A 13823-nucleotide genomic window follows, 5' to 3' on the forward strand; every position below is an offset into this window, starting at 1 on the left:
AATAAGGATGGCCTGGGAGGGGCGTTGGCGGGGAAAAGCTGGGTGGAGGGGAGGTGAGGGTATTATTCTGATGTTGAATGAAATTTGCTGCTTGGAACGGAGGCGATATGATATGGTTTGCCAGTGGGGTTCTGATTTGTGCAGTGGAGTGCGAGTGGGCGGTGGGAGCCTCTCTTTGCGTCTGCGGGCAACTGGATTAACTATGATTCACAACGGCAAGAATATCATCTGTAGGTCATATTTTGGATCTAGATAATGTGAGCTTTGTCCTGAAAGATTATTTTGTGTAAATGCTGGCCAAGATGGTGGCGTACAGTCGAAATCTGCATTTTTGCCTGTCGACTGCCACAAATCTCGGTGACTCACACTGTTTGCCCTTCAAAACCAAGATTCAGGCTCATGTTGATGGCATTATTTTGTTATTATTATAGTTACTCGTTTAATACGAGCATCTGCTACAAAATATGAGTTGATATACTTGGGTTCAAAGTTGGTGGATTTAGGGTTTAGCCTCAAATATATCGTTACATTCTTAACTTTTCTCTCTATCAACATGATGGGTATATAGGACAGGTAGTCGTAGATAAAGCATCATCAATGATGTGCCTCTATTCAGCATCGCTTTCCTCACTGGAAGACTCTGCACTCAATTCATCATCGGATATATCATCACCCTCAGAGTCTTCAAGCGTCGAGGGATCCTCAGGAGCCAGCATGACGAATGCTTTGAGACAAGTGATCCGGTTGTTCGTCTCATGAGTGCTCAAGAGCGCACCCACTTGACGGACATCCGAAGAGTTTTCATCCTTGGACTTGCTGCCCTTCTTCTTCTTGCTCTGCCCCGTAAGGTCTTTTCCACTCAGCTTCCATACTCGCACAATACCATCACTGTTGCCAGTTACCACCAAAAAATCGTCTTTCCTAGCAACGGACTCGTCTCTGAGGCTAAGAATTTCAAAGTCCTTGACTCTTCCTGGTAGGCCAGCTGGCTTACCACCAAGCTGAGCAACTGCCTCACCATAGGGAAGGGAACACTCCTCCTCTTCTGACTCTCGTAGTTTCTTAGTCGAGAAGAAGATAACCCTGCCGTCTTCAGTGGAAACGGCCAACAATTCCTCTCCATCTTCCGCTGATGGGTCGAGCGCGACATATTTCATCTGGTGAATTTTACTCCGAGGGCCTGGCACGATCCTGCAGGTTGGGGTTGAATCCTGCGAAGAGAAAAAGTTAGATAGACTACTTACCACCACAGGGGAAGAAAACTTACGATTCCAAAGACAACAGCTCCCCACTCAAATGCAACGGCAAACTCATCGCCCTTGGAGTTCCACAGAATCCTTCTGCCTTCTCCGGTGCTCCATTTGCCCTCTTTGACGCCCTGTAGCATCTCCCTGCTGAAGTTCAACACGCCAGCTTTCTTTCCTGTAACCAGATTCCAGAGTCTCATGCACTTTTCTCCTCGTCCAACACTCAACATCAGCTTCATGCTGGGGTGTACCGCAAAATCATTGACACCCGAGGGTGCGTCTCCCGGAGGCGCCGTATCACCACTGGGTCTTCCCTGAACCTTGGGGCGAGGAGCTTTAATCGAGGAAACCACGGACCAATCACGAGTCTTGGTAACAGAGATGGTGTTATCCCCTGCGCCGGCCATGAACTTGGAGCGCGAAGGGAAACATAGAGCGGAGATACTGGAAGAGTGGTGCAACAAGGAACCCAGTTCGCGGTTCTTGGGGTTCTCGAGAACCTTGTTGCCAATGAGAGTCGCGACCGATGGGTATTGCTCATTCACGGCTGCAGGCGAGGCAGACAAGGAATACAGATTGATGCGTTCGTCTGTTCCGCCACTAGCTAGGATAACTCTTGGTGGTTCTGTCGAATCCTTCTTTGGGAGCGGGGACAAAGCGAGGCATCGGATTGCAGAAGCGTGGGCTTCAAACAAAAACGAATCCATGAATTCCACAGAATCACCGGAAGCCGATTCCTTGGTTTCATCAGATGAGAGGCAAGATGAAGGAACTCCTGCAGTGAAGCCATGTAGGACTCGCTCATATGAGCCAGTGACTATTTGCACAGTGACTGCAGGACTGCCGGAATTCGAGCTTTTTGTTGTAGATTTGACCACCTTGGAGGGCTTCCCAGAAACCTGGGATTCCTTGACAGTCTCGTCGATCTTGCGCTTACCCATGTTTGAATAATGAGGGAAAATTGTCCAATAAAACTTGTCGTGGTGAGCTGTGTATACCAACTTCAGTCCCAGCGGAATAGACCAACTTTTTTTTTCTGCCGGAGCTAGACCGTTATCGCATGATGACTAACCGGGGCGGTGAGGACCTAACCAGCCCAATGCGGCAACTCTTGGCGTGCCTCAAAGCAAAGAAACGCCCGCCTCAGGCATCCCCAGAATCCGCTCTGGTATTTGGGGAGGCAAGGGAGTTTCGTCCTCTTCCTTGCCTCAGGCTTCAATTTTTCTTGCCCCCTCCTAAGTGATTCTCTTACTTTTTTTTGTATGGCGCTGCCTCCCTGAACCAAGTCCGTCTCTCCCTGCTTTGCGCGCGCTGTTCCCGGCACTCTCCCATATCACCACGCAGTCACTCCTAACCAACCAACCCGTACTACCCGTCAAAAGTCACATTTCCCCCCCAAAATCCCTTCAAGTGAAATCTTCGCGTCTGGTCTTCTGCATCTCGTAACAGCACAACACCATCTATTTTATCATTTTTGAGCGATTTTTTCCATCTGGATGACTTCGCTCAACCCATCCCCCTCGTTTTTAGCGCGTTAATCGGATGCTGTGTTCGCGAAATAGACTCGATGCTCCGTGACGAGCTCCTCCGGTCTAAGAACGATGAGATCGCGTAAGTATTTTTTCTTTTTTACCCCACTAATTTAATCTAAACTGCGGACACGAATTATATCGAATTATCGCTAACTTGGAATTTCAGACGTTGTTTGTTGTCGCGGAAGCGCAAATTGAGCGAGCTCTACTTTGCGACCGTGGGCTTTGCGGGCGCGACCGAGCGCGCTCCGGCCGACTCTCTATATCAGCAAAAGGAACAGGCGTTTCTGGACGCCAACGACCTTTCTAAGTAAGTTCCTTTATTGCATTACTCTACAGTCTTATTGAAATATCTTGGATTGCTTTTTGTTCATTTTCATATGCTTCTCAACATGTTATAATTGCTTTACTGATGCTCTATTAGAGGTCGCTACTTCAATGAAGCCACTCTCCCGCCTCTGCCTGACTATGCAGCCATCGTACCGCGCCCTGAAGCTAAGGAGACTGTGCCACCGGCAACAGAACCAGTCTCTAAAGCTCAGGATGGTGCTGATGCCAGTCCAGCAAAGGGATTAGAAGCTAATGTTCCTCAACCTGAGCCTGTGGGCGTCGATCAGCCTGCGGCGACGAGCCAGCATGTAGTAGAGGAGAAACGCCCCAGCACGGAGCCTGCGCAGCCAAGTGTGGTGCCTCCTATTCAAACCAGCGTGCCTGGTATCGCCCCGGACGTTTCACAGGAAATCGAAAGGTCTACTTCCGCGGCCGTACAGTCACCAAAGTCTGAGCAGAAAGCCAACGCTTATGCGCCGAAGACACCTCTGAGCAGTCAGGAACACGACTCTACAGATGTTAGTGTGTCTCCAAATCGGAAGGCCCTGACTCCCACAGGTGCTCCCCCGTCACTTAAGGCCCAAGAAGTCTCTGCTCAGAAGAAACATGACAAGCGCCCTTCTCTCGTTTTGGGACCTTCCACCCAGTTCACCGAACAACCCATCTCTCCAGTCTCTTCGGCAGGCCCTTACTCGAATAATACCCCTGTCCCTGTTACTGCTTCTCCCGACACTAGCCCTGCTGAAGAGGTAAATGAAGCTGCGGATCAGCTTCAGGGCTCAAGCCATGGCAAGCCCACGCAAGCGCCACCGAATTTGGTTCCATCTACGCCGGACGAGCAGCTTCGCCTAGAGGAGGCACAGTCACTCCAGCAAAGCACCGTCACCGCGAGCAAGTCAATTGGCGATGGCAATAATGGTGGTTACCCTTCATCAAACGAAGTTATCCAAGAAAATGTTGTCCCGCCAATTGCCGCCGAAGACCAAATGACAGATGTACAGGAATTGGCACCACCATCTACTGCGGCTGAATCGAAAAAGACTGATGAGGCGGTTGAAGCGCAAGCGACAGAGCCTGTTACTCCAGCGCAAGCACATCCGGAGCAGACTATTCCCTCTGTTGAGACAGCCACTAAAGCAACGCCTTCGACTCCTACAGTAGTCAAGAAACCTCAAGCAGCTCCTGTCCAAACTGGGCCAACGCAACCTGAGAGGATGACCACAAGAGTATCCTCCGGGGCCATTCGCCATAAATCAGTTTCTGAGATCCTCGGGGAGACGCCGAAACCGCTCCCACACACTGAGAAAACCCATGCTGAGAAGCCTGCAGAACCGACGAGGGCTGCATCTGTTGATAAAGGCCAGCCCGAGTCCCCAGCAAGGATGCGCTTCAAGGACAGAAAAGAGCGAGAAAAAGAAAGAACCAAGCTCTCCACGGTTGTTTTTCCTAAGCAACAGCAGCAACAGCAGGAAAAGAACGATCTCATGGACATGGTCCGCCAGAATGCTGGTGATCTAGTCAGGCTAAACGACGAGCAAGATTATCTCTTCACTTTGTTCCAAAACAAGGCCTACGCACCTCCGCGGGGAACGAACCTCAACACACTTCTTGCTTCGGCTCACAAGACCTTGAATACCGAGAATCATCTTCTGGAATACCAGGAGCAGATGGATTGCCGTACACTCCGCCGCATCTATGCATTGCAGAACGCGAACAGGTGGCCTCTTCGTCAGTTGAAGCGCTCGGTCGAGCCTCCTCGGCAGGGGACTCACTGGGATGTACTTCTGGATCATATGAAATGGATGCGTACGGACTTCCGAGAAGAACGAAAATGGAAGATCGCAGCGGCGAAAAGCTGTGCAGATTGGTGTGCGGAGTATGTCAATAGTGATGAAGACCACCGGGCATTACTTCGTGTACCCGTCAAGGTTCCTTCACCAAAAGCTCAATCAGCCAACGATCAAAAGATGAACATGATTTCACCCCCAGAAGAATTGGGCGATGAAACGATGGGGGTTTCTCACCCTACCCCAGATCTCGTACCTTCAACTGAAGACGATTCAATGAGCGATGGATTTAATGATGAACCCCGTCATGATTTGCGTGATACGGTTGCTCCGGCTGCTATCTTCTCTCTTGGGTCAGATGAGTTCACGTTCTCACTTGACATGACCCCTGTTGCAGAAAAGCTGCTCGACGAACTGCCAATATATTCCCCTGTTACAATCGCCCCGGACACAAACATGCCGACATTCAAAGAACCCCCAGATTCTGCATGGAAAACGGAGATTCTTCCCGTCTCGAAGTACGCCTTCGGCAAGATTAGTTTCCATGACGGCGAACCGGCGAGGAAGCGTAGCCGATATGATTACTCACAATATGAGCCTGAGCCGGAACAGCAAATTTTGGATCTTCCGCCTGAACAGACTAATGTCGCACTCTTCCGGCCGGAGAATAAGCATATTCGTGACCGAATTCATCCAGGGCATTCTTTCAGACCCCCAACAGAACATCCGATGCCGTCCATTGGCTTTTTCGAGTCAAGGCAATCGTCTCAGTGGACGTATTTGGAAGATGACGAGCTACGGCGCCTGGTAAAGGATTATTCGTACAACTGGTCCCTCATATCCAGCTGCCTTACACCGTCGTCACAATTCACCTCTGGTGCGGAGAGACGTACTCCCTGGGAATGTTTTGAGCGTTGGATTGGGTTGGAAGGACTGCCCGCAGACATGTCGAAAACCCAGTACTTCCGAGCTTATCACCAAAGGCTGGAAACGGCTCAACGCACTGTGCTGGCACAACAACAAGCTGCCCAACAGCAGCAACAACAACAGCAGCAGCAGCAGCAGCAGTCGCAACAGGGTAACAACCCTCAGCCCCAGCCGCCAGTTCGCCGAAGGACAACCCAACCTGTGCGAGTTGACCGGAGAAGATCTTCTAAGCATCTTGCATTACTTGATGCTATGCGGAAACTGGCTAAGAAGCGAGAGACAATGCTCCAGAAACAGCAGCATGGTAAGCACCGAAACTGGCTATCACAAATTCGCCAATTGACTGACAATCTACGTAGCTTCTCACTTGGCTTCTCTGAGGAAAGCCAACGAGGCCACCCAGCCAAAACCGCCAATTTCGTCTCCCGCTGAATTCAGTCGGCTCAAGTACGACCGGGAAATGAAACTGCAGGAGAGGCAGGAGCAGTACCGACAGCAGATGATTGCTCAACAAAGGGTAAGCTTCACTATGAATGATGTTGGCTTGAAAAGTATCTAATCCTGCTTGAAGGCGAGCTTGGCTGCTCAGCGCACTGGTCAGATGCCTAATCAGCAGCCGATAATAAATGTTCCTCCCGGTCGGAATCCAAATGGCATGCCTAACAACCCTGGAACACCAGCCATGCCTGGTAACACATCAAATGGGATTCCCAATGGGATGCCGCCTGCTGTTGGCGTTAACCAAGCCCGGCCGGCAGCTATCCAGGGGATGCCTAATGGTGGACCCGTTAATACTCCCTTGCCCCCTAATGCGATGGCAATGAAGATGATGCCTCAGTCCGGGATGCAACAGCCCAACGGCGCACGACCTGGTATGCCCATGCAGGCATCTCCGGACAATGCACGGGTTATGCGGGAAGCGAATCGTCTGCAAGAGCAGCAGCGTATCTTACAATCCAGGCAACAGCAGCCACCACAACCACACCAACAGTCTCAACCCCAACCTCAACAGCCTCAACAGCAGTTCCACAGCCAACAGCAGTTCGGACCTCAGGGACCTCACTCTCCGAATCTCAACATGCCCAATGTCAACGGCACGCCGAATAATCCGGCTATGATTGCTGCTCTCCAGGCTAGCGGTGGGATGCAAAGCCCATCTTTCCACAACAGCACCCCCCAGGGAGTTTCCACACCCTCCCCTCGAATGGGCCAACCAAACCCTCTATCAAGTGGTGTGGTCCCGACCATCAGCAGCATCCAAAGCCAGATCCAGCGGAACAACCCCAACATGACTCCAGAGCAAGTGAACAAGCTGGCCACGGACCGATTACACCAATACCAGCAGCACCGCATGTCCCAAATGGCTATGAATGCTGCTTCGGGCAACATGGCCTCTCACCAAGCCAACAACTATCAAGTGTCGCATGACGGGAATTTTCAATCTCCTCCCCAGCCTAACATGAATGGCGGCCCCGGGATGCAAGCCCCTCAGGCTCAGGGATTCTCCCCCATGATGCGTGTTCCGCAGCCCGCCCAGCAGAACCGTGTGGGCGTTACCAGTTCACCTGCTGTGAATGGTAATGTTCCTCAGCCAAGCCGAAGCGGGACACCGCAGACACAGCGCAGTGGAAGCTCCCAGGCTGGTCAAGTGCCGGGGCCCAACAAGAGTCCCCATCCCCCACAGGCTCAGACCGCGAGCGGCTAGAAGCCCATGGGTGAAAAACATACCCGGTGTTTGTGCTCGTTGTGCCTGATTACTTCTACTTCACCTGTAAATATTCCTCTTCCCCGTACCTCTCTTTTTATTACTCCCCAGTTTTGTTCCCGGCTACTTTCCCGATGATATGCAATGTTATGGTCCCCTGACGCCTTTTTTCTCCGTCACTTCACCTGTTTCCCTCCCTATATCTTCTCTCATACTTCCGCGAACCCTGTTGCTATTTTCCTCTTTTTCTTCTTTTTTCATTTTTGATGTTTTATCAGCGTAAACGCTGGAATATTACCCGATCTGCTGGCATGCATGGACATGGAGCCAGGAGTTATTTCGGGCCTTTTTTTGTACTACTTGTATTGATAGGATGGATGCCATAGTACTGTTATGTACTCAGGGAGGCTTTTTTTTATTTGGAATGGATGAATCCACAAGGGGATTTCAATGAACATGGATTGTACGATTAGTTCCGTTGAATAATATTTCCATATCGAAGGGCATTTACTTTCTCTCGTAGATATTTAGGTCATTGTCTCATAATTTCGTGCGTAATTCTTCGATGTTATGCTATGTTAAATTAGCGCGCGCTTAGCATTTGCCACTCGCACCGCCTCTTTCATGCAGATCTCATGGACGGCGAATCTTGACCTTGACAGCTTCGAGCTTGTCATTTCCTTTCATATAACCAGAAGCTTTTGGGATTCTTGGTGGTCACTCTATCCGAAAAACAAACCCCAAAGCAAGGGAAATTCGCGATGTCCTCGTCGCGGGAAAACAAGAAGCCATTTTCCCTCTCACTAGGATCAAATGGACCACCCAAGAAGGCCTCGTTCAACCTTCAAAGTTCAGGACGAGCGAACGAATCCTCGAATCGAACCCTTCCGCGCAGACCCCATCAGCTCCACGACGATGATTCCGAAGAGGAGGAAGGCGCACCAGTTCATGAAGCCGTGACTGGCTTCGACACAAACACTGGCAGCGTCATCACCGCCGACGGACAATCAAGCAACGAGAAGCAACCGCTGGTAATCCAGGTCGCGAGTGGAAACAATTGGCGGGACCGAGCTGGCACAAACCACCGAAGGCCTAAAGGGAAGAATCTATTACCAAAGGAGGTCCAAGCGTTGCAAGAAGCGCAGAAACGGGGAGTAGACATCGGCGATAATGTTGACAAAGAGGGGCCGAGTATGTCGTATGGACTTAGTTTTGCGAAACCCAGTACGGACGAGGCGAAGGAGGATCGCGATCAACCGATGCAAGACGCAGAGCCCGCAACGCCGCCTCCAAAGCCACTCACGGATGATGAAATCGCACTGCAAGCGCTTATTCGTGACACTAAGGGGGAGACGGAAGGAAGAACAGACCTCGTTATTGAATCTTCCAAACATGACCAGGATGAAGAAGATGGTACCGGCGGGCGTTACGACGAGACGAGTTCGTTCCGTACTGACGTTGCCTCACGCCCCGAGCCCGCGTCGTTGGACCAGTATAATGCGATCCCGGTGGAGGAGTTTGGAGCTGCGTTGTTGCGGGGCATGGGCTGGAAAGATGGCCAATCGATTGGACGAGGTAACTACGGCAGTTCTGCAGATGCCGAAAAAGCAAAGAAGCCTCGCATTCCTGAACGACGGCCTGGGTATCTCGGAATTGGTGCGAAGGATGTATCCGGTGGCAAGGGGGCGGAGGCAGAGATCGGTGCCTGGGGGAAAGCTGCTATGCGCAAAGGTGCCAGGAAGGCCGGGGAGGGTGAAGAAGGCAAAGGTGGCACTGAGGGTGTCTATATGCCTGTTATGATGAGGAACAAAAACACGGGCGAGTACGTTACAGAAGACGAACTCGCTGCTTTGCAAAAGGAGGCCAAATCAAAGAAAGACGATGATGAATGGCGAGACAGGCGGGATCGCAATCTGGAAAAGAGCGGCCGCGATAGAGATCGGGATAGGGATTCTCGAAGACGCGACTACGACAGAGGCGATGACAGTGACCGCTACGACAGACGCAAGTCAGGCTCATCACGGCGAGACAGAAGCTCGTCTGGAGATCGCCATTCCAGACGCAAGAGGTATGATGATGAAGATGGAAAAGACGATCGTTACTACCGGGACCGGGACCATGATCGTGAACGTCGCCGTGATAGAGATAGGTCGCGAGACAGGAGCCACAGATACCGTGATGACGACCGCTACAGCTCGTCAAGACATTCGTCCTCTAGAAGGGACCGGGACCGTGACAGGGATCGAGACAGTGACCGTGACTCTCACCGGAGAAGAAGACGCGATGATAGATAAGGTGAAGGAAGCAGCACTCATGGGAAATTTGGGCATAGAAATTTAGACCTTTGATGTCGCTATTTGGATCTGAAGACGTGTTATCACAGCGTTTGTATTATATTACTAGGATTTCTTGATACCCATAGTGATCACAATTTGGGTCAAATATAAGAGCTTGATGCCTTGATGAATTATGATAGCCATTTCAAAGTAGTGAGCCTACCTGCTGGGGCAGTTATTGGAATCAATGGACGAAACTGCGCCAGGTATGGTTCAAGTCGGACGAGTATAAGAAGGAAGAGGAATGGCCAGAAGATAAATAACATTCATGATATAGCTTTTATATTTCCCTCCCAACGATTAATTCAGATGCAAATGCAAAAACAAGACTCCCCCCAAGAAATGCGCCAGTATTTCGCAACAGCCCGAACACGCAATACCTTGTCTATCAGTACAGAGGTTCTAACTTGTTGCTTCTATACACCCAACATGACCACGTCCTTCTCATGCTCCGGCACTTCATCATCCCCATTGGAAATGCTCAAACCTCCAAGCCCGACACCACCGTCCATTTCTCCCAGCACCCACTCAACGAGGTAGCTCTCGTCAGTCAGCTCCTCGACTCGGCGGTAATGACGCTCCGTGTACACCGCTAGTGCCTGCAGGATGTCCTTCATTCCTGCGGCAGTGCGGCTGTCACCGCCGCGCTTGGCCATGCTGGCAGTTGCGAGGTCGACAAATGTCGATGCGGGGTACGATCTGAACAAGGCGAAGAGAATGCGCTGCGAAACACGGGAAGTGCGAGCGTTGGTGTTCCAGTCCCGTAGTCGAAGCAGCAGACTGCGGAGGTTGTTGGGGTCGAGGGACTGGAGAACCTCGTCGATGGAGGGGTCGCCGGTCAAGCTGTTCTCGCGCGCGGATTTGTCTTCGGCAGTGGAGTATGGGTCATCCGCAGCGTCAATCGCTGTTGTAAAGAGGGAGAGTAGTCGACCAGGGTGGTTGAGTTGAAGAGCCAACGTGATGGCTTCACGGTAGGCTCCGGCTCGAATGTAATTCTGCAATTGTTGATCTTGCTCGACACGGGCAGAGTTGGCGCTGACTGCTGCGGTGTAGGTTGCAGATGTGGTGTCGGTCCAGAAGGTGACAGTAGAGTCGGCAGAGCCGGAGGCGAGAGCGTATGGCGAGGCAACGTGCGAGGATGACTGGGCATCAGTACGCGTGCCAGATGGTGTAGGGCTGGCCAAGGCCCAGACTCGGTCTTCATGGTTGTCGAGAGTGGTCTCCAGTTCACCTGTGTAGGGGGACCAGACCTTCACCAGGCCATCCGCAGCAGCAGAGGCGACCAGGGGACGGGCTTGCGTCGATGCATTGTGCGATGCCTGTGCATCTTCATCCTCGTCGTCATCTTCTTTCTTGGACAGATCAGGGGGAGGGAGCCACAGCACCTTAAGGACACTGTTTGTGTGGCCCTCGAAAGTGAGAAGACAGCTGTAGTCGGAGAGACTCCAGAGTTTGACGGTCTTGTCACCAGATCCAGTCAGGACCATGCCTCTATTTGAGCCGCTCGGAGCGCTCGAGTTGATTGCTGGAGTGTCTTGAGGAGAGAAGCGGACAGACCAAACGCCTCTCTTGTGCCCACGAAGAATACCCACCACAGAGCCATCCTCTGCAGACCAAATCTTCACGGTACGGTCCTGAGAAGCGGAAGCGAACAGGGTACCTGAAGGGTTGATGTCAAGGGCATTGATATCTTTCTCGTGGGCCTTCCGGGTAAAGATGGCTTTCGTGGAGTGTGGGTTCGAAGACTTAAGAGGGGCCAGCTTGCCAGTATCCCATCGTTTGATAGTGCGGTCTTGCGAGCCAGTAAGCATGAAAGAGGGAGGGTGGTTCAAAGGATCATTGCGTGCAGGGGTGTTAGCAGGGGGTGGCACTCGGGGAAGACTGATAGCTCCCAGGGACTCAGCATGACCCGTAAAGACGGCAAAGCAGGTATATGAAGATGTCTTTGGATCGAGGCGCCACAAGCGGGCTGTGTTATCCTTTGCACCGGTGGCTAGCCAATGACCAGACCAGTCCACATCAAGACAGATAATAATGTCGTCGTGGCCTTCTAGGTAAGTGACATCGGCACCAAAGAATTCCTCCGCCTCACCAGATGCAGAAGGCCGGTCTGCTGATGGGCCTACCGAGACCACTCTGATGCTCTCAGTGTTGGTGGCCAAAGCAACCATTGATCGATCTGGACCAACATATGCCAGATCAATAATTTCGTCGTCGTTTCCTGAAATACGTCTGACGGTTGTCAAAGGCTCCAGGGTAGACCCAGGCTTGTAATTTGTCAATGCCTCCAATGAATGGATTTTGAGAGTCTGATCGGCATGGACTGTCATTGCGAATGGCATGCCAGGGGAATATTGGATGGCCACCACGGCCTCGAACTCCGGACCGGCTTCTTGTTCGTGAGTGATTTCGCTTCCTCGATTGCAGTCCCACACGCGCAGTTTTCCATTTTCTCCTCCCACCAAGCACAAACCGCTGTCGGCGACAAAAGCTGCAGCTTCAACGCTTTCCAAAACAGGAATGATTCTGCGTGTTTTCCATGTGCGGACGTCCCACACGATAACGGTCTTGTCTCGACTGGCAGAGAGCAATGCGTTCTCTGCAGGTGAATATGAAAGGCTCCGGACAACAGAAACATGAGATTCGAAAGTTGCTATCGGCTTGCGTTTGTTCAAGTCCCACACTCGCACCTTGCCTTCCTCGCTTCCAGATGCAAGTCGAAATCCTGCTGTGGTGTTTGCATCGCCCATGTCCTCATCATCAGAATCATCCGAGATCTTCTTCGACTTCTTTTTCTTAGAGCTAGACTGGTCGGCATCTTGGGCGGAAACTTCGAAGAAGCACAGTGCCGACACGACACCTCCGTGGCCGTGGAAAGTGTGGGTGACATAACCACCTCTGATATCCCAGACCTTGATGGTACCATCCGCACCACCAGTTGCTAGCAATGTTCCGGTAGAGTCGACTGCAGTTGTCACGACGGGAGCTGTATGGGGCTTGAGGGTCCTGACGAGTTTCGCTTTAAGAGTTTGTGAAGATTCGTCGAATGGCGTCAGAGAGTAAATGCGCATAGACATGGATCGCGAGCAAGCGATGACATGGGAGGCAGATGGCGTGACTAGATGCGAAGTCAGTATTATTGAAAGAGAAATCCGTAAAAGCAATGGCATAGAAATGCATACTCGCTAAGCTGGTGATAACCTCTCCATCCTAAGCAACCAGGTCAGTAATTTGCAATCAGACAACAAAGATCAGAGAAACGCACTCCTTCAAGGCTGGTGAGCTGGTCACCAGTCTCAAGATCCACCACGACTGCATCCTCACCAACACAAGTCACCAGCAAACGGCCACTTGCATCCAGCGCAGTACTTCCTCCGGTGTATATGGGACGAAGCGTGCGAGACGCCTCGAAGGTCGTTTTAACGACGGCTTTGGACATGATTGCGGGGTATTTCGACGGCAGAATCACTGGACATCTATCGCGCCATCATCTATTTGAAAGAATCTGCACAAAAACCGGATCTTGGACTGTTCAATATCGTCGACAGCGTCCGTCGCACTGCGCTTCATTCGGGAACTTTTCATCTTTTTTTGAAATGTTTGCTTTGTTTGCACGGAAAAGATAAACGTTGGCTCGTGCGCCCAAGCGCGACTGCCGCAGCAGGCGACCACGTGATCACCGCCGCTCCTTTTGGCACGATCGACGATGATGAGGACTGCGTTTGATTGCTTTTTCTCTCCATTTCCCCCTCCCAACCAAGTGGACGCTTTGGTTTTTGTTTCAGGCCATCTGGTGCTCGTAAATGGCATTGTGACGGGTTACCGATGACTCAAGAGCACATAGTTGCACGCAATGGGGCGACAAGCTTATATGAATCGGCTCGCTCTGGTAGGCTTCAAAACTCTCTATTTCCTGTTTAGTATATCGATGGCTTTGGAGTCATATGTTACTTGATGTA

At 51.3% G+C, this 13823-nt stretch overlaps 4 protein-coding genes across 4 annotated transcripts; 2 read left to right on the forward strand and 2 right to left on the reverse strand.

Annotated features, from left to right (window-relative positions):
• Window positions 1-471: 471 nt before the first annotated feature.
• On the reverse strand, window positions 472-2398 carry ASPWEDRAFT_124591 (putative 60S ribosome biogenesis protein Mak11). The gene is made up of 2 exons (XM_040829192.1): window positions 1268-2398; window positions 472-1211 (listed from the first exon to the last, which is right to left on the reverse strand). Exons 1-2 carry the CDS (start codon window positions 2186-2188, stop codon window positions 609-611), a joined length of 1524 nt encoding a protein of 507 aa, XP_040694772.1. The 5' UTR covers window positions 2189-2398; the 3' UTR covers window positions 472-608.
• Window positions 2399-3725: 1327 nt separating this feature from the next.
• On the forward strand, window positions 3726-6340 carry eaf1 (MYB and HSA domain protein). Its single transcript, XM_040832620.1, has one exon. The coding sequence runs from the start codon at window positions 4096-4098 to the stop codon at window positions 6253-6255; it is 2160 nt and encodes a 719-aa protein (XP_040694773.1). The 5' UTR covers window positions 3726-4095; the 3' UTR covers window positions 6256-6340.
• Window positions 6341-8081: 1741 nt separating this feature from the next.
• spp2 (spliceosome ATPase-activating subunit SPP2) lies at window positions 8082-10051 on the forward strand. The gene has a single exon (XM_040832621.1). The coding sequence runs from the start codon at window positions 8290-8292 to the stop codon at window positions 9820-9822; it is 1533 nt and encodes a 510-aa protein (XP_040694774.1). The 5' UTR covers window positions 8082-8289; the 3' UTR covers window positions 9823-10051.
• Window positions 10052-10280: 229 nt separating this feature from the next.
• On the reverse strand, window positions 10281-13303 carry ASPWEDRAFT_167132 (U3 snoRNA-associated protein UTP13; the record flags this gene model as incomplete). Its single annotated transcript, XM_040830108.1, has 3 exons — window positions 10281-12982; window positions 13047-13074; window positions 13130-13303. 3 exons carry the CDS (start codon window positions 13301-13303, stop codon window positions 10281-10283), a joined length of 2904 nt encoding a protein of 967 aa, XP_040694775.1.
• Between the last annotated feature and the right edge of the window lie 520 nt (window positions 13304-13823).

Source organism: Aspergillus wentii (assembly GCF_001890725.1).
Source record: "Aspergillus wentii DTO 134E9 unplaced genomic scaffold ASPWEscaffold_1, whole genome shotgun sequence".
NCBI lineage: Eukaryota > Fungi > Ascomycota > Eurotiomycetes > Eurotiales > Aspergillaceae > Aspergillus > Aspergillus wentii.

Excerpts from the sequence above, each read along its gene's own strand:
- ASPWEDRAFT_124591 (XM_040829192.1), bottom strand. The coding sequence starts at position 2,188 with ATGGGTAAGCGCAAGATCGACGAGACTGTCAAGGAATCCCAGGTTTCT. Across the intron at positions 1,212-1,267 it reads GAGCTGTTGTCTTTGGAATC|GATTCAACCCCAACCTGCAG; the intron begins GTAAGTTTTCTT and ends TTCTCTTCGCAG.
- eaf1 (XM_040832620.1), top strand. The coding sequence starts at position 4,096 with ATGACAGATGTACAGGAATTGGCACCACCATCTACTGCGGCTGAATCG.
- spp2 (XM_040832621.1), top strand. The coding sequence starts at position 8,290 with ATGTCCTCGTCGCGGGAAAACAAGAAGCCATTTTCCCTCTCACTAGGA.